The following is a 19,569-nucleotide window of genomic DNA, read 5'->3' as shown; positions in this document are numbered from 1 at the left end:
CAATATATTCTTTGAATTCCCAGTCAGACAATGGCACTGTATACCAGTAGTAAAAATTGTGGGTGCACGTAACCCCAATATATTCTTTGAATTCCCAGTCAGAAACTGGCACTATATGGCAGTAGCAAGAAATGAGGGTATTTGTATTCCCAATATACTCTTTGAATTCCCAGTCAGACAATGGCACTGTATACCAGTAGTAAAAATTGTGGGTGCACGTAACCCCAATATATTCTTTGAATTACCAGTCAGAAACTGGCACTATATGGCAGTAGCAAGAAATGAGGGTATTTATAACCCCAATATATTCTTTGAATTCCCAGTCAGACAATGGCACTGTATACCAGTAGTAAAAATTGTGGGTGCACGTAACCCCAATATATTCTTTGAATTCCCAGTCAGAAACTGGCACTATATGGCAGTAGCAAGAAATGAGGGTATTTGTATTCCCAATATATTCTTTGAATTCCCAGTCAGACAATGGCACTGTATACCAGTAGTAAAAATTGTGGGTGCACGTAACCCCAATATATTCTTTGAATTACCAGTCAGAAACTGGCACTATATGGCAGTAGCAAGAAATGAGGGTATTTATAACCCCAATATATTCTTTGAATTCCCAGTCAGACAATGGCACTGTATACCAGTAGTAAAAATTGTGGGTGCACGTAACCCCAATATATTCTTTGAATTCCCAGTCAGAAACTGGCACTATATGGCAGTAGCAAGAAATGAGGGTATTTGTATTCCCAATATACTCTTTGAATTCCCAGTCAGACAATGGCACTGTATACCAGTAGTAAAAATTGTGGGTGCACGTAACCCCAATATATTCTTTGAATTACCAGTCAGAAACTGGCACTATATGGCAGTAGCAAGAAATGAGGGTATTTGTATTCCCAATATATTCTTTGAATTCCCAGTCAGACAATGGCACTGTATACCAGTAGTAAAAATTGTGGGTGTATATAGCCCCAATTCTATTGCTAGGGGACTTGCAGGGTATTTCTGGGGTGAAGGTGGGGGGGCACACCGTTGGAACGGGTATCGGGGTATATATCGGGTATACGGGAATACACTGACAGTGTATTCCATTCAGGATCCTGGGAAAGCTGGGTTGCGGCGATTGAGCCCGTCAGTGCCACGTTACACTGACAAGCTTCTCCCTGGAATTTAGCTCTTACAAGAGCTGTTGGTTGTCTTCTCCTTCCTATCCTAGCCTGTCCCTGCCTACCCAGAATCTAAGCCCTAGCTAGCTGGACGGAAACCTCCGTCCTCGGTGAATTGCAAGCTCAGAATGACGCGAAGCTGGGCGGCGCTGTTCTTTTAAATTAGAGGTCACATGTTTTCGGCAGCCAATGGGTTTTGCCTACTTTTTTCAACGTCACCGGTGTCGTAGTTCCTGTCCCACCTACCCTGCGCTGTTATTGGAGCAAAAAAGGCGCCAGGGAAGGTGGGAGGGGAATCGAGTAATGGCGCACTTTACCACGCGGTGTTCGATTCGATTCGAACATGCCGAACAGCCTAATATCCGATCGAACATGAGTTCGATAGAACACTGTTCGCTCATCTCTAGTATTAATTAATACCCAGCTGAAATGTTGGGTTCTTTATCTTATTGTGCTCAAAGAATAGGTCTCCGTTAGTACAGAACAGGCAATGGCTGCTACAAAGTCAGAAAAACAAGGGCTTGATATGTGTGAAAAGAAGCCCACTTGAGAATCGGATACTTGTGTAATGTAGATGTAAGCTTTAGTTCATGATAAGTCATAGACTTAAAGCGTATCTAACCTTACAGCAAACTTTTAGAAATCATTAGTACGTTGTGAATTAATGTAGGGTAACAATATCTCTGACCATTATGTGGCATGTATTATGCAGTTTTTCTATATGTAGGATCATTGTCAGAGCTGATTGGTGGAGACTAGATTGGACAGATATGCTTATTCTTAAATTAACTCTTATGCGGCTAAGGGCTCCAATTTCTCAAGAAACCAATTCCATACAATATGGTACAGCATGGGAGCAAACTCTTTGAAAAGCTGTGTTACGTAGCATATACTTTAGAAACCACAATTTATATTTAATATGTGTCAAGTTTTTTCTGATTCTTACCTAATGATGCAGAGTCCTGCAAATATGGGCTGCACATGGACCATATTTCCCAAAACGGACTTGGTCATGTCCATCTGTCCTTAATCAATACACAGAGCTAGGTATAGTTCTATATTTCACTGTTTTTGATGTTACCAGTGGGGTAACTAACGCAGATGCAACAGAGGCAGCTGCCACAGGGTCCGGGACATTAGGGGGCCCAATGACAGCCGCTACCGCCACAGTTTTTCTTTTTTCTTAATAAGCCGTTACCGGCTGCAGTTACTCCAGCCGGTAACAGGCCCTATTTACTTACCGATCCTGGCTGGGCCGGGATCGGTAATTGACACCGCGGGCCACACAAAGACTATTATTATACTCGGGGGTCTGCAAGTGATCAGAGGCCCGGGAGACGTAAGAAACATAAAACAGTGTGTTACTTACCTCTCCAGGCTCTGGGCAGGTTTCGGCCTAGTTGTCTGACGTCTCTGACGTCACATGAACCTGGCCTGCGTCCCGAGTCATGTGAAGTCCGACGTAATTGAAGAAGGCCAACAGCAGTAGAATGCAGCAGAGCCGGGGGACAGGTAACAGTGTTTTTTTTTTTATGTTTTTATTTCCATGGGTCTCCGATTATTATACACTGGGGTCCCCAGAGTATAATAATTGTTTAGGGGTGTCCACAGTGGAGCATAATACTGTGTGCAGGGGCCACTAATGGACATAATAGAGCGCACAGAAATGCGGAGGAGGGGGTCGGTCGGGGGGGGGGGGGGGGCATGTCAAAAGTTCACCACAGGGCCCCACCATTCCTAGATACGCCACTGGATGTTACTGTATCTCAGCAGAACTTATGGATAGTATTCTCTGGGGTTTGGATCCAACAAAAGCAGGATTTCTAGATAACTCCCTTCTTCTGTATTGCAAATTGTGATAAATATTTTCTAATGATACTAAAAGTATAGAAATATTAGGGAACACATTAGATAGCTAGGATAATGACTCTCTTACCTGTGTCAACTTATAACTAACTTTATTTATCACATTGGGTGAACAGGTTCTTTGCGGATTTTCTGAAGTGACAAAGTTCATGCAAACCAACCAAGCGCTTAGCTACACGGACATAGACACATAAATCCTTTCTTAGAATTGTGATGTTCTGGCTGTACAGAATGTGAATAAGCAAGCAGGCGCTTAATACCCACCGTATTTTTTTTTCCCTTTCTTTGCCCTAGGAAATCAATGATGCTGAAATAGTAGAACTTGTACACAGCGCTCTTGGAAGGATAACCGTTATCCGACAAATCTTTCCTTCTCCAAAAGACAATAATGTCAGATGTGTCAGTAACAGCCATCGCGTTGCTTCACTTCCTTGTGACCCCCAAGAAGGCTACCTGCAATTGCTACAGGTTAGTATGATAATTCTTCATAAGGTGACAATCTGTTAAAGGGGCAGATGGTTACTGGGGAAAAGTAGGACTGAGTAAGGTTATTGATTATTTAATACATATAAGCCATATGACTGCTTACAGCATATTTGTAGCAATGTAACCTGTATAGAGTTTACAAAGCTTTACACACTTTATTGTATTTTCTTAGTGAACTTTAACATAGTGTCACTCTCTGGTGCTCTGTAGGGCAACCAACTTCTCCTATAGACCACACAACTAAAAACGGTGCAAATGAAATCTATGGGTGACCTATAACCTACTGCTCTATAGTAAGATTAAAAGAAATAAAATTGGACCATCTAATTCACCCTATTATTTTTTATTCAGTCCTAAGACGCCTTGAGCAGAAGACAGTTCAGGGAAATAGTTGAAATTTGTGTCCATTGGTGGGTTAACAACCCTCTTCTGTAATCTAGTACGTATAACTTATAACACTATTACTATCATTTAAAGGGATTCTATCATTAAAATGCAATTTTTTTTGTGACTAACACGTAGGAATAGCCTTAAGAAAGTCTATTCTTCTCCTGCCATTAGATGTCTTCTCTTCACCACCATTAGGTAGAAATCCCGATTTTCTTCGGTATGAAAATGAGTTTTCTCGCAGCATTGGGGGCGAACCCCAGCGCTCAAACAGCACTGGGTGCGTCCCCAATGCTGTGAGAGAACTCTGCAGTGATGCCTCTATCTTCTTCTGGAACAGCCTCTTCACGTGTCTTCTTCCAGCCTTGGCTTGAAACTTCTATGCATGCGCAAGTCAGCTCTGCCATTGGGTCTGGGCAGAGCCAACTGCGCAAGTCCGCCTGGTGTAAGCGGCCATTTTCTTGTGCCCACTTAGACAGTAAGTGGGATATGCGGCCACAAGAAAATGGCCACTTACACCAGGCGGGCATGCGCTGTCAGCGCCGACTTGCGCATGCGTAAAAGTTTCAAGCCAAAAAGAAGAAGATGCGTGAAGTGGCCGTTCCAGAAGAAGATGGAGGCGTCGCTGGAGAGTTCTCTCGCAGCATTGGGGACGCCCCCAGTGCTGCGAAAGAACTAATTTGCATACCATAGAAGAACAGGATTTATACCGAACGGCGGCCCGGAGAAGACATCTAAAGGTAGGAGAAGAATAGCCTATTTCTACGTGTAAGTAAAAAAAAATTGCATTTTAATGATAGAATCCCTTTAAAGCATCCCAACCCACTTTAAAAATGTTCAGTGAATCTACCATAACAACTTCCTGTGGCAGAGATTACTATAGAGTCCTTGCTCGTACAGTTAGGAGTTCCGTATGCTCATGTACAGATATTATTGGTCGATGTGAATTATTAAATCTGTCAAACTTGGGTATTGCTCACAAGCAGTTGCAGGATCATGGAAGATATATACTAAAATCAGCATGTGCATTATCCTAGTACTCCTAGTGACATCATTGTGTTTATTAACCCTGTACTATGACATCATTGTAGTGTGACATCACTGTGGCCATTATCTGTGTTATAAAATGAGTAAGTGCATTATCCCTGTATGCAAAAGACTCCAAAATAACTATACGCTTTTCAAGTTCTGAGCTTGCTATTTAAGGAGGTCATGGTAGCTTGGGGCCCCATTACTACTTTGGCTATGGGCCCCTATGGTTAGTCCCTTCCACACAGCCATAGGAACTCTGAATGTCCCTGTAATATTCTGTGCACATGCCATGTATGCAAAGCCTATTCATTATCCATAGCTTGGCTATTGTTTAGAAATAAAGACCACCTTAATTAGTCATTGACCGTTCTCATACTTATTATCAGATTACTATCCAGTACTTGTTGTAACACCTGATTCTCTCTGGGTATACGGCTATTTCTGTGCCGTACAACAACATTGCTGCGTTTTTGAAGGCACATCTGCTATTAATTTTCCCCTAAATCTCAAGGGTTCTCACAAATGTACAGTTGTGTATGTACTTAATTAGCAAATATATTAATAATATAAACTATGCGGCAAAATATAGCCTATATATCATTACTGTGAAGTTCCTGTAATTGGCTACTTGAAAATGATTAAAAAAAAACCCAGTTATTTCCTTTGCCATTTGAAATATAAGCCAATAACACACATATCACAGTAAAGAGAGCAATTATGTCAATTATGTCGAATCCAGAACTAGCACAGCAAAATATTCTATGCCGCCTCTTTCTCTGCTAATTACACCACACACTGAAGATTTCTCAGAAGATGCCTGACAGATAATATTGATCTCTCCTATATTTTCCCTGTAGATATCATTATTTTTTGATTTCTTACATTCTTATTGTTTGTTAAAGTGTGGTAGCCTGGCATCGCATATGTGACAAGTTTATCATAATGAAATACAATTTCTTCCCTTGCACTCCAGCAAAAAAACGGGCTCTTGTTAGATGAAAGATAAGCAGAGCAGAGTCTATCAATATCCATAGCCCTTAGAAATGCTAAGCTTGAATTACATTTTGACATATTTTATAAAGGCTTTGCATAGCTGTCTTCATTATGGCCGTCAAAGGAGAAAAGAAATGTTTCTGTTTTCTGAACTACTTTGCCTTATTATAAATGTGCCCTGCCTGGTGGAAGAAATTACAGGGAGGTCGTGCTTAGTGCTTGGTTATAGCAGTATGTGTTACATTGTATGTTGCATCTTTTTTTCTTTCTTTCTTTCTTTCTTTCTTTCTTTCTTTCTTTCTTTCTCTCTCTCTCTCTCTCTCTCTCTCTCTCTCTCTCTCTCTCTCTCTCTCTCTCTAGGAATGGGTGATATCTTAATTATATTATAGTAACCCCTTATCATGGGTCTTAAATAGGGTTGAGCGATCGTGTGGGATCGAGATCGGTGATTTTTCCCACAATGCATTGCTTAGCCTTCACACTGAGCATACAATGTATATTCAGTGTGAAGGCTCTGCTGCAGTTCCATAGGAATGAATGGAAGCAGCCGACACACAGCCTTAACCCCCTGTGCGCTGGCTGCCTCCATTCATTCAAATGGAAGGCTAAACTAAATCTCTAGCAGCTACTTACCTCTAGAGATGGCTGCTCCAGTGCCCTCCTTCTTCTTGCCTCGCTGCCCCGCCTCCCAGGTTAGTGTTTAAAGCGCTAGGTAGGCAGGGCTTGTGGCTTAGAGACGTGACATCTCCCCTCCCAGTACCCGCCCAGACTCTCCTAAACCGCCCACACTCTCCTAACCTGGCAGGGAGGGGGCAGCGAAGGAAGAAAAGCAGCGTGGAGCAGCAGCGAGGCGAAGAATGAAGGCGCGGGGCACAGGACCAGCCATCTCTGAAGGTAATATATATGCTTATATAAATGTCACTCCTCTGATTCTTTGGAGGTGGAATTTCTTCCCTAGCCCTGAGTAATCACTTCTGTTACTTAAAGCACATGTGGATGGTCCTGGCAGGTGAGTGGTCCTTAGCTGGAGCAGACAAACGGGGACCACTCACCTAACAGTAAAGAGAATAATAGAGCTGAAACTAGCATTACCTATTCCTCCGAAACAGTGGGGGGCTAGAAAAAAAAAAAATTCCAACTCCAGTGGAATCAATGGAGCCACACACATTGGAGGATACAAATAGTTGGAGTTGGTGGAGGTGGTGAAAGGTCTTTCTTAAGATTACAGTTAATAAACCAAGTAAACAATTTCACGAATAAAACCTAAATAATCCAATTAAAAATTGGATTGCTTAACCAAATTCAAGCTAAGATAAAAGTGGACACATCTGTACCTCGGGATATTGTGTTATATTGGAGAGTGGCACTTGAAAAAAAATGTGACTCACTTTTTTTGTTTTTTTTTAATAAAAAAATATAAGATAGTTCTTAGGAATGCATACACTTAATGTTTGCACATTGGTCAACGAAACTGTAGTTGTCATGAGTTGGTAACTTCATTGAGTCGCCGCTAATTACATGCTGTTCATTATATGCTGTTTCTTTATAGCAGGCAAAACTCTGAAGAGTTAAGAGCACAAATAAAGCAAATCCCTTCTGTGACAGACAAATAAGAAATTACCTTAGCTACCAGTCAGGTTTTTTTTTCTCTAATTACCTGCTAAATGCTTTGTGCATACATAAAGCGAAGCAAAAGCAATATATTTCTAAGACTCTAATTAGGCTCAGTTAGGATTAGAAGAATAGAGTGCCGGGATTCGAGCCCGTTCGGCTGGTCGTCTTCTCAATTCATATTTGTCCAAACAAAACAGCAGTAATCTTTGATCATTAAAAAAAAATACAGTAGCTTTAAATTCAGTGAAACATAAATACGGCAGTACATTAGGTCACAATCAGCGGGTTTTTAGCATTACCTGAGGATCTATTTACACTGCGTGCTGCCTTAACCAGCAGTAATTGGCCACTTATTATGTTCATAGAGAACATTATGCAAAGCTTATTTCTGGGGCAGTTATAAAAAGGAGTCTGTCAGTGGGGGAGTAGTTATGTATTGAGACTTAGTACCTAGCAGGGTACAGTCTCCTGCCTCCATTAATGACTTTATATTTTTTTACATTTGCATACAAGTCCCACTTTTTGATGTATGCAATTTAACTGAAAGTGCTTTCGGGATGTGTGGCAAAAACTGGATGGGCCTCATATGAATAAACCATAACCAACTCAGGGCGGGTTCACACCTGCACCCGGTCTCCACTTTCGGGTTTCCGTCTTCTGCCTGAGAAACTGGACAGGAGACGGAAACCGGCAGTCACTTTTCAAACCCATTTATTTGAATGGGTTTGCAAAGTGAGCGCCTGTGAGCTTCTTCTGTTCTTTCCGTGGTGAAACCATTTTTTTTTACCGGACACAAAGTTGGACATGCAAGAGGTTTGGCCGCGGAGACCACTAAACGCTCACAGGCACTCACGGGCAGACACTGTCTGCCATGTTTCCGTTTCCTGTCGGCAGAAAACGGAAACTTGAAAGCGGAGACTGGGGTGCAGATGTGAACCTCAATAACCCGATTCTGGTTCAGGCCAGTTTCTGAGTCCCATTCATGGCTTATATTGGAATATTTAGTTTGGAATAAAGATGGCGATAGGGGAATCTAATAACAATATACAAATATACAAACTGATAGTACAAAGACCTTTCTAATGATCTTTTTACATTTTAGCTTATGACAGTGACAAGGGAACATCCTCTATGCCTACAGGAAAGAACATTACACCAGCAACATAGACATGCTTTACTTTAAGAACACTGAGACTTTTAGATCACAGTTCTACAAGATGTGAAGGTACATCACATCGAGCATTGTGTAAGTTCATAAAGGGCGTGGATGCTTTTCTAGAAAACAGAAAAATATTATAAGTTTAAGTTTTAGATTTTTAGTAGAGACAAGTTTTATACTGATTGCTGGACTTTGAGTCGGGAAGGAATTGTTTTTCTGACATGGTGGATGTGGCATCATCCTTATGGGGTTTTTTTTGCATTTCTCTGGGTTAATACTGTAGGGTATAGGTTGTACTTGACAGATCTGTGTCTTCATAAAACTCATACATTATGTTACCCAGTGGCGTAACTACTGCTGTAGCAGCAGAGGCCCGGGACATTAGGGGCCCTGTGACAATCGCTACCACTGCTATCATTATACTTGGGGGTCTTTTCAGATCCTGAGTATAATGATTGGCGGCCCAGGAGAGGTAAAAAACACTGTTACTTACCTCTCCACGATCTGGGCAGACTTCGGCCTAGTTGTCTGACGTCTCATGACCCTGGCCTGCGTCCCGGGTCATGTGACGTCTGACATAATTGAAGATGGACTACTTTGGAGGCCGACAGCGTAGGAGTCAGGAGATAGGTGAGTAACAGTTTTTTTTATGTTTTTCTCCCCCTGGATCTCCGATTATTATATTCTGGGGTCTGAAAAGAACCCAGAGTATAATAATTGTTTATGGGTGTCCACAGTGGGACATAATACTGTGTGCAGGGGCCACTATGGGGTACAATACTGTGTGCAGGCGCCACTATGGGGGATAATACTGTGTGGAGGGGCCACTGAGGGACATAATACTGTGTGCAGGGGCCACTATGGGGTATAATACTGTGTGCAAGGGCCACTATGGGGCATAATAGAGCGCACAGAAATGCGTGGAAGGGGGTCAGTTGAGGTCTTCGGTGTCAATCGGGGGGGACCCCATGTCAAAAGTTTGCCACGGGGCCCCGCCATTACTAGTTACGCCACTGATGTTACCTCTGGGAACATGCACCTCTCCTCACTAGACCCTGCCAGGCTCTTCTTCATCCCTGCAGTCTACCCTGTAACAAATCAGTAACAACCTACCACTGGTCACACTGAATAACTATACTGTACAATGTAGCCAAGGAACATGTATGTGAGGACACATCTGCACTTTTGAATGTAGGTCAATGTATGTGAGTATGAGTAGCCAGTCATCAACAGCTATAAGGTGTCATTGACTGTTTAGATCATGTGTGGTCTGAGCTACTTTCAAAAGTACCCCAGCCAAGACCATATTCTTCTGCATGGATCACCCAAAATGCACCACAACTATTATAACTGAGGCCCATCTCTGTGGTTAAAAACAGTTAATGACTGGGGTTGAGCCGATCTTGAGATTTCAGGATCGATTTTAAAATCTGATTTCTGATCATTTTCCAGCAGATCCTGATCATGAAATTTGCTCGATCACTGATCGGGATCCAATCTTTCCCAATCGCTCGACCCTGTTGATGATATATACATGAATAGGGTTGAGTCGATCTTGAGATAACCTCCGACCTCAATCGCGCCAGAAAAGATCTCTCAACCCTATTAATGACCTACTCAAAGATCTAACTCCATGCCTGGGAATAACCTGAAGCACAGCTATCATTGTCTGGTTTAGTGGTTACTCTGAGTCGTTGAAAGTAAGTTTTCAATAAGCCGGAATCTAACATTTTTGGGAAATTTGGAATAAACAAGATTCTTACCATACTGATTTGCTCGTATGTAGTAGTTTTGTATTCTCTTAACTTTTTTGGGAATGCCTTATTGGTATATCAGTCACTGCCTGGCAAAGGGAAGGAATAGGAATGTTTCTCAGCCTACATAATCTATTGAAGACATTCCCTAAAGACATTGTGCCATTTTTTAGGGCTGTGACTGAGTTTGTAGGAAAATGTAATGATTTGCATAAAGAAATGCGGCCTATAATATTTAGTAATATATAACAGTCTTTCAAATTTGGTTTGTGCCCATTGTTAAAATTTAGCGTACACCATTTTATGTATAATACCTGCCAAACAGATCCTCAAAATGAAATGTTAGCTCTGATGTTCTTACAAGTATGAAGAAAAAGGTAAACTTAGTTTTTCCTAGTACTCTTGTCATCCAGCTGTGAAGGAATAGGTATTGTACAACAAGCTTCATTTACATGCAAATTACAGATAATTACATATCATTCCATTCTGAAGACTGCTGGGTTCTTTGGATAACATCAAGCAAATGGGAGTTTTTTCTTTCATCATTTTTTCGTTTTTTCTCTTTGTTTAATTTTGAGTGCAAGTTTTCGGTTCAGTAATACTTGTATTTGCAATTTATTTCATAGAGTTAAGTTTTGTTGTTTGTAAACATATTTGTGACCAAGGCGTAAATGTACTGAGCAAATTTTTTCTCTTTTACTAAGAATTAGCATATCTAAAAATATATTGTTTGAAATCTATACTGTTGTCATGCTTGCTTTATTTCCATGTATAAGCATAGTTTGCATACAAAGATGGCAAACAAAAAAAAAAATCCTTTCCTGCAGTTTTTTCTGCAGCATGTGCATGAGATTAAAGGGATCCTATCATTCAAACGCTTTTTTCAAACACGTCAGAATGGCCTTAAGACAGGCTATTCTTCTCCTACCTTTTGTTGTCTTATCTGCATCGCCATTCGACTGAAATCACAGTTATTCTAGGTATGCAAAAAGAGTTATCTTGCAGCACTGGGGGCGGGCCCCAGCACTCAAACAGCCCTGGGGGCGTCCCCAGTGCTGCCAAAGAACTCTCTCCAGCACTGTCTCCACCTTTGTCAGCATCGGTCTCTTCACCTTCTTCTTCTGGCACACGATGGGTCAAAATTAAATGCATGCACAAGTTTGCTCTGCCAGCAGGCCTCAGACAGAGCTGACTTAACATGCGGGCGGCCAAAGAACTACAGGAGAGTACTGCGCATGCTCGTGTAAGCGGCCACAAAAGAATGGCCACCCGCATGTGAAGTCGGTTCTGCCCGAGGCCTGCTGGCAGAGCCAACTTGCGCATGCGTTTAATTTTGCCTTAAGAAAGGCTATTCTTCTCCTACCTTTCATTGTCTTCTCCCTGCCACCATTCGCCTGAAATCCCGTTTTTTGTTGGTATGCAAATTATTTCTCTCGCAGCACTGGGGGTGGGCCCCAGTGCTCAAACTGCCTTTTTCAGAAAGTCAATAGAAAGCAATAGACTATTTTAAAGCAGTTTTGCCCAGACAGTAAAGAATCATTGTTACCTGAGGAAGGGCGAGGTATACGCCCGAAATGCGTTGTGTGGGAGTTATCAAATAAAGCAGGTTTTTCTGAATCTTATGGTGAGCGCAGCTCTTTTCTAGCCGGATTTTCTACGTTTATCTGGGCTACTGGTCCTTTGTCACATTCTACATACACCCTTGAGGTGTGAGGAGCCTTGCAGCTACACCTATCTCAGAGAGGGATCCTCTATTAAGTGTTACCATTGTTACCAGATGTCGTCTTTTATACAACGGATCTACGGGCCGCTCGGTATCTTTCTGTCTTTGAGAATATAACCTACGTAAATTTTTTGCATACTTTAACACACGGCCTCATTGATACCACTACGTCTTGAAGAATAACTTAAATTATAGAATTATAAAATCACCATTCATACTTTGGAAAGAGTAAACCAAGATTCTAATTTTTTTTTTTTGTTACGAACTGTACAAACTTGGATTTTGCTAAGAAAAAGAGAGTTGAGAAAAGTGTCTTATTGCTTGTTACACAAACGTTCTTCAAACCTTATATTTTATTTTAAGTGTATGAGGGTCAGAAAACAGACACTTTGTGTTTACTGAAATAATACTTCTGAAATCCATCAATGGCGCCACTTATCTGTGCTGCTAAAAAGCACAGTGCTCTTCCTGAACACTTGAAAAAAATAAATCTACTAGTAGAATATTGAACTTTTCACGATATACCTCAGAGATGAATAACAAGGTTATTTAGAAAATTCTAGATCAGCCTCATTGTAAATTGTTATTGCTGAACATATTGGACAAGTCACAAACCCGACATTGTTTTTCCAGTCTACCCTAAATGATACGTTAGACTAGAACCAGCCAGCTGTTAGTGTTTGCACATGGGTTTCTGTTCTACTTAAAATGAAGTGTTTGGAAGAGGATATAGGGATTTGTAGCTCAAGAAAGCATCAAATGGATATTTGTGGTTCACACATATCATGCAATGAAAGCTACTACACAATGTTACAAGCACAACATAGGTCACTTCAGAAAGCCTTTATTTTACCATCCCACTGAGAGAGTACACTAATCCTGCGTTAGTGATGTAGGCAAAGGCCTTATATTGCGGAAACATGGCGTTAAAAGACTGTATTTTATAGTACCAGCAAAATGAATTTTGATGAAATTTTGGTTAAAGGGATCCTATCATTCAAACACTTTTTTTTCTAACAGGTCGGAATAGCCTTAAGAAAGGCTATTCTTCTCCTACCTTTCATTGTCTTCTCCCTGCCACCGTTCGCCTGAAATCCCGTTTTTTGTTGGTATGCAAATTAGTTCTCTCGCAGCACTGGGGGTGGGCCCCAGTGCTCAAACTGCCCTTTTCAGAAAGTCAATAGAAAGCAATAGACTATCATGTAAATAACAATGTTTTAAGCAGTCGGGTCCTCATACAACTAAAATACTTTTCATTCTAAATTTTTTTGAACGTTCAGGCTGATCAAGTCTGTTCCTAATCAATTCACTCCTCTCTTTTCGTGACCAAGACAAATTTTTACTCATGGATTAAATGATGATCTTCATACAGAAAACTTGAATCTGTGATGACCTGTTACATTAAAAATATGAAATAGTTACAGGAATCATTTTACATGAATTTACTTTCAAATAAAAATAGGGATTGTGGTACTTATACCCACCTGTTAAAAGAAAATACCTATCTCATTTATCCTACCTCCATCTGTCTCCTCTGTAAAATTACAGATATCATGGGGAAGTTAGCTTGGTAGAAGCAGTGGTGTGGACCCAACCAGTCAGAGACAGGGACACAAATCTTGCAGCAAAGTGGTTTATTTAAGAAAAACAACAAAATAAATAAACCTTTGTCAGGTACAAAAATGAGCAAAATAAAATACAGCCTTAACTTCAAGCAAAATAATGTCAAACCAAAATACTGCTCGTCTGAGCACTAACTAAAAAGAAAACTGTATGTGTGGCTTACTACCAGCCATACAAATCAACCAAAAAAAAACAAACACTGTATCATATCACAAGGTTCTCAGTGTCAGGAAACTTTTTCTCCTCCTAGGATCTGCCCTGAAGTACAGGCTCTGCACCCTTTACTGGTCTGAAACCTATTCCACACCTGCACTGGACCCAGCGCCGCACCTCCCATGAGGCGACCTGAAGCGAGCGCTTCAGGCGGCGGTATGTCAGGGCCCCAGGGAGGGCGGCATTTTTGATTATCTACAGCTTGTCCTGGACTGGCTTAGCACCGAGCAGTGGTTTGGGGAGGCCACTGGAGCAGCGCTGCTCCAGAAGCCTCCCCTCACGCTGAGGCAGAGAGAAGGTCTTCTCCATGCCTGCTCTCTGCCTGCGAATGGCGCTAAGCCCCGCCCCCTTTGCTCCATCACGCCCCTTCGCTCCTCCCCCTCCTCCGGGGGGAAGGGGGCGGCTTTCTGTAGTTCGCCTCGGGCGGCTTTCTGTAGTTCACCTCGGGCGGCGAAAGGGGTAGGTTCACCCCTGACTGGACCACACACAAGTCTGGGGCTGATATAGTGGGACTCCAGCACTTTGCCTGTCACCTTCTCACGATAGATAGATAGATAGATAGATAGATAGATAGATAGATAGATAGATAGAAAACAATCTGGTCTGCCAGCAACTTGTATGGATGGAAAATGTTCTTTTATTGGACAAAGCAGTACACACGTTTGTACCGTGCAATTTATGGGATGATCCCCAAATTTGCTGTTGCTGCTAGAAATCAATTTTAGATAGATTTAGATATTCGGCACAGCTCCTTTCCTTTGTATATCCATGGTTGCCTTTGGATTAAGCCACAAATGGATCCTGCAAATTTAACATGTTCTCCTGTTCAGTTTGCTGGTTCAAGTACATGCATATTGAACATATATGCAGTATCCTGGCCAGCCACCTCTCTGCAGTGCAATCCAAATAAATAGACTAGCTCTTAGGTATTCATAGAATCTAGAGATGAGCGAACACTAAAATGTTCGAGGTTCGAAATTCGAATCGAACAGCCGCTCACTGTTCGTGTGTTCGAACGGGTTTCGAACCCCATTATAGTCTATGGGGAACATATACTCGTTAAGGGGGAAACCCAAATCCGTGTCTGGAGGGTCACCAAGTCCACTATGACACCACAGGAAATGATGCCAACACCTCTGGAATGACACTGGGACAGCAGGGGAAGCATGTCTGGGGGCATCTAACACACCAAAGACCCTCTATTACCCCAACATCACAGCCTAACAACTACACACTTTACACACTCAATACCACCTCTCTGACAGTAGGAAAACACCTTGAAACATGTGTATTTGGCACTTGCAGTGAGGAGAGCTTGTCACCAGCAGTGAATTTGGCCCTTGTAGTAAGTTGAGGTTGGCACCAACATTTGTTTTGAAAATCAGGGTGGATTGAGCCTCTAACCAGCAGAGTTTGGGCAAATTCATGGTGGAGGGAGCCTCTAAAAACCCCAGTTTGGACCAATTCATGGTGGAGGGAGCCTCTAACCAGCCCAGTTTGGGCAAATTCATGGTGGAGGGAGCCTCTAAAAAACCCAGTTTGGACCAATTCATGCTGGAGGGAGCCTCTAACCAGCAGAGTTGTGGGAAAGCAGGGTGGAGGGAGCCTCTAAACAGCCCAGTTTGGACCAATTCATGGTGGAGGGAGCCTCTAACCAGCACAGTTTGGACCAATTCATGGTGGAGGGAGCCTCTAACCAGCCCAGTTTGGGCAAATTCATGGTGGAGGGAGCCTCTAAAAACCCCAATTTGGACCAATTCATGGTGGAGGGAGCCTCTAAACAGCCCAGTTTGGGCAAATTCATGGTGGAGGGAGCCTCTAACCAGCCCAGTTTGGACCAATTCATGGTGCAGGGAGCCTCTAAAAACCCCAGTTTGGACCAATTCATGGTGGAGGGAGCCTCTAAACAGCCCAGTTTGGACCAATTCATGGTGGAGGGAGCCTCTAAAAACCCCAATTTGGACCAATTCATGGTGGAGGGAGCCTCTAACCAGCCCAGTTTGGGCAAATTCATGGTGGAGGGAGCCTCTAAAAACCCCAATTTGGACCAATTCATGGTGGAGGGAGCCTCTAAACAGCCCAGTTTTGGCAAATTCATGGTGGAGGGAGCCTCTAAAAACCCCAGTTTGGACCAATTCATGGTGGAGGGAGCCTCTAACCAGCAGAGTTGTGGGAAAGCAGGGTGGAGGGAGCCTCTAACCAGCAGAGTTGGTGGAAATCAGGGTGGAGGGAGCCTCTAACCAGCAGAGTTGGGGGAAATCATGTTGGAGGGAGCCTAGTATTAGCAGAATTGTGCAACGCTTATGGTGGATGAGTATGAGGATGCGGAGGAATTGGAGAGGTTGAGTACAGACATGGAGTTTCATGTTGGGGTGCTTTACACAGGTGGGCACAAAAATGACGGCTCTACCCAGTGGTGGTTCATTTTTATCAAAGTGAGCCGGTCGGCACTCTCAGCTGACAGACGGGTGCGCTTGTCAGTGATGATGCCACCGGCTGCACTGAACACCCTCTCAGATAGGACGCTGGCGGCAGGACAGGACAGCACCTCCAAGGCATATAGGGCAAGTTCAAGCCACAGGTCCAACTTCGACACCCAATACGTGTAGGGCGCAGAGGGGTCGAAGAGGACAGGGCTGTGGTCGGAAAGGTATTCCCGCAACATGCGCCTATACTTCTCACGCCTGGTGACACTAGGACCCTCCGTGGCGGCACTTTGGCGAGGGGGTGCCATCAAGGTGTCCCAGACCTTAGACAGTGTGCCCCTCGTTTGTGTGGACCGGTGAGAACTTGGTCGCCTACTGGAGGAACTGTCCTCCCTGCCTCCAACGTCACATGCTGGAAACATCTCCATCATATTCTGCACCAATTGCCTGTGGCAAGCATTGATGCGATTGGCCCTCCCCTCTACCGGAATAAAAGACGAGATGTTGTTTTTATACCGGGGGTCAAGGATAGCAAAGATCCAGTACTGGTTGTCCTCCATGATTTTGACAATACGCTTGTCGGTTGTAAAGCACCCCAACATGAACTCAGCCATGTCTGCCACAGTGTTAGTTGGCATGACTCCTCTGGCCCCACCGGAAAGTTCAATCTCCATTTCCTCCTCATCCTCCATGTCTACCCATCCGCGCTGCAACAATGGGACGATTCGAAGTTGCCCGGAAGCCTCCTGTATCACCATCACATCATCGGACAACTCTTCTTCCTCCTCCTCCTCCTCCTCCTCCTCCTCCTCCATTAAACGCGATGAAGCGGACAGATGTGTGGACCTACTCTCCAGCTGTGACGGATCGGATGCTATCCCTGACTCCTCTGTGTGATCTGAGTTATCCCTGATGTCAATCAGGGATTCTCTCAGAACACACAAGAGCGGGATTGTAAGGCTCACCATCGCATCCTCAGAGCTCACCCTCCTTGTGGACTCCTCAAACACCCGTAGGATGTCACAAAGGTCTCTCATCCATGGCCACTCATGGATGAGAAACTGAGGCAGCTGACTTTGTGGCACCCTAGGGTTTTGTAGCTGGTATTCCATCAAAGGTCTCTGCTGCTCAACCACTCTATTCAACATCTGAAACGTTGAGTTCCAGCGTGTGGGGACGTCGCACAAAAGCCGGTGTTGTGGCACATGCAGGCGTTGCTGGAGAGATTTTAAGCTAGCAGCGGCTACTGTCGACTTGCGAAAGTGGGCGCACATGCGCCGCACTTTCACCAGTAGCTCTGGAACATTGGGGTAGCTCTTTAGGAAACGTTGCACCACTAGGTTGAAGACGTGGGCCAGGCATGGAACATGTTGGAGTCCGGCAAGCTCCAGAGCTGCTACCAGGTTCCGGCCGTTATCACAAACGACCATGCCTGGGCCCAGGTGCAGCGGCTCAAACCATATTGCCGTCTCATCGAGGAGGGCATCCCTCACCTCGGAGGCAGTGTGCTGTCTGTCCCCCAAGCTGATCAGCTTCAGCACAGCCTGCTGACGTCTACCAACACCAGTGCTGCAACGTTTCCAACTCGTAGCTGGGGTCAATCTAACAGCGGAGGAGGAGGCGGTAGAGGAGGAGGAGGAGGGGGGTGTTCTTCTCGTGTCCCTGCCAGGAATGTTAGGCGGGGAGACGAGGTACACCGGGCCAGTTTGGGAAGCAGTCCCAGCCTCAACTACATTCACCCAGTATGCCGTCAGTGAAATGTAGCGTCCCTGTCCGCATGCACTTGTCCACGCGTCGGTGGTCAAGTGGACCTTTGTGCAAAGCGCGGAACTAAGGGCCCGCCTGATGTTGAGTGACACGTGCTGGTGCAAGGCGGGGACGGCACACCGGGAGAAGTAGTGACGGCTAGGGACGGCATAGCGAGGTGCCGCAGTTGCCATCAGGTCCAGGAAGGCGGGAGTTTCAACAAGCCGGAACGCCAACATCTCCTGGGCCAGCAGTTTAGCGATGTTGGCGTTCAAGGCTTGCGCGTGTGGGTGGTTAGCAGTGTATTTCTGCCGCCGCTCCAATGTCTGAGAGATGGTGGGTTGTTGTAAAGAAGCGCCTGATGGTGCCTTTGATGGTGCAGGAGAAGGAGATAAGACAGGAACAGGGGAGGATGAGGGAGAAGTCAACAAAGTGGCGGAGGCAGATGAAGTGGTGTCCTGGCTCGTCCTCTGGAGTGCATCGCCAGCACAGTCAGCAGTGGCAGTGGCAGAGGCAGAGGCAGAGGCAGTGGCAGTGGCGTGAACGGCAGGCGGCCTTTGTCCTGCCGTTGCTGCCTGCCACTGATTCCAGTGCTTGGATTCCAAATGACGGCGCATTGAAGTGGTGGACAGGTTGCTCTTCTCAGAGCCCCTAATCAATTTCGAGAGGCAAATTGTGCAGACAACACTATATCTGTCCTCGGCGCATTCCTTGAAAAAACTCCACACCTTCGAGAAACGTGCCCTCGAGGTGGGAGTTTTTCGGGGCTGGGTACGAACTGGAACATCTTGGGAGATTCCGGGTGTGGCCTGGCTTCGCCTAAGCTGCTGACCTCTGCCTCTGCCTCTAGCTACCCTTTTTGGTGCTGCACTTGCCTCAACATCCACACTACTTTCCCCGCTTGACATCCCCCCTGTCCAGGTCGGGTCAGTGTCCTCATCATCCACCACTTCCTCTTCCAACTCCTGTCTCATCTCCTCCTCCCGCACAATGCGCCGGTCAACTGGATGCCCTGACGGCAACTGCGTCACATCATCGTCGATGAGGGTGGGTTGCTGGTCATCCACCACCAAATCGAACGGAGATGGAGGAGACTCTAGTGTTTGAGCATCTGGACACAGATGCTCCTCTGTTAGGTTCGTGGAATCGTGACGTGGAGAGGCAGGTTGAGGGACAATGAAAGGAGCGGAGAACAGCTCTGGGGAGCAGGAACAGTTGGGGTTATTGTTCTGTGAAGCTTGGGAATTTTGGGAGGAAGGAGGACAAGACTGTTGGGTAATAGGAGGAGAGGAGGCAGAGTCTGACTGGCTGCTGGACAATGTGCTGTAAGCGTTCTCTGACAGCCATTGCAAGACCTGTTCCTGGTTCTCGGGCCTAC

General features: G+C 44.4%; 1 protein-coding gene across 2 annotated transcripts in view; it reads left to right on the top strand.

Annotated features, from left to right (window-relative positions):
- GRID1 (glutamate ionotropic receptor delta type subunit 1) overlaps positions 1-19,569 on the top strand; it is a 744,143-nt gene that overhangs the window by 602,316 nt on the left and 122,258 nt on the right. For both annotated transcript variants that reach the window (XM_075258436.1, XM_075258437.1), the window contains exon 6: positions 3,330-3,503. In XM_075258436.1, coding sequence (XP_075114537.1) covers positions 3,330-3,503 — 174 coding nt within the window. The remainder of the gene's footprint in view (positions 1-3,329; positions 3,504-19,569) is intronic.

Source organism: Leptodactylus fuscus, chromosome 10 (assembly GCF_031893055.1).
Source record: "Leptodactylus fuscus isolate aLepFus1 chromosome 10, aLepFus1.hap2, whole genome shotgun sequence".
Lineage (NCBI taxonomy): Eukaryota > Metazoa > Chordata > Amphibia > Anura > Leptodactylidae > Leptodactylus > Leptodactylus fuscus.
Note: the sequence above shows the minus strand (reverse complement) of the source record. Positions and strands in the feature narration are given on the sequence as shown.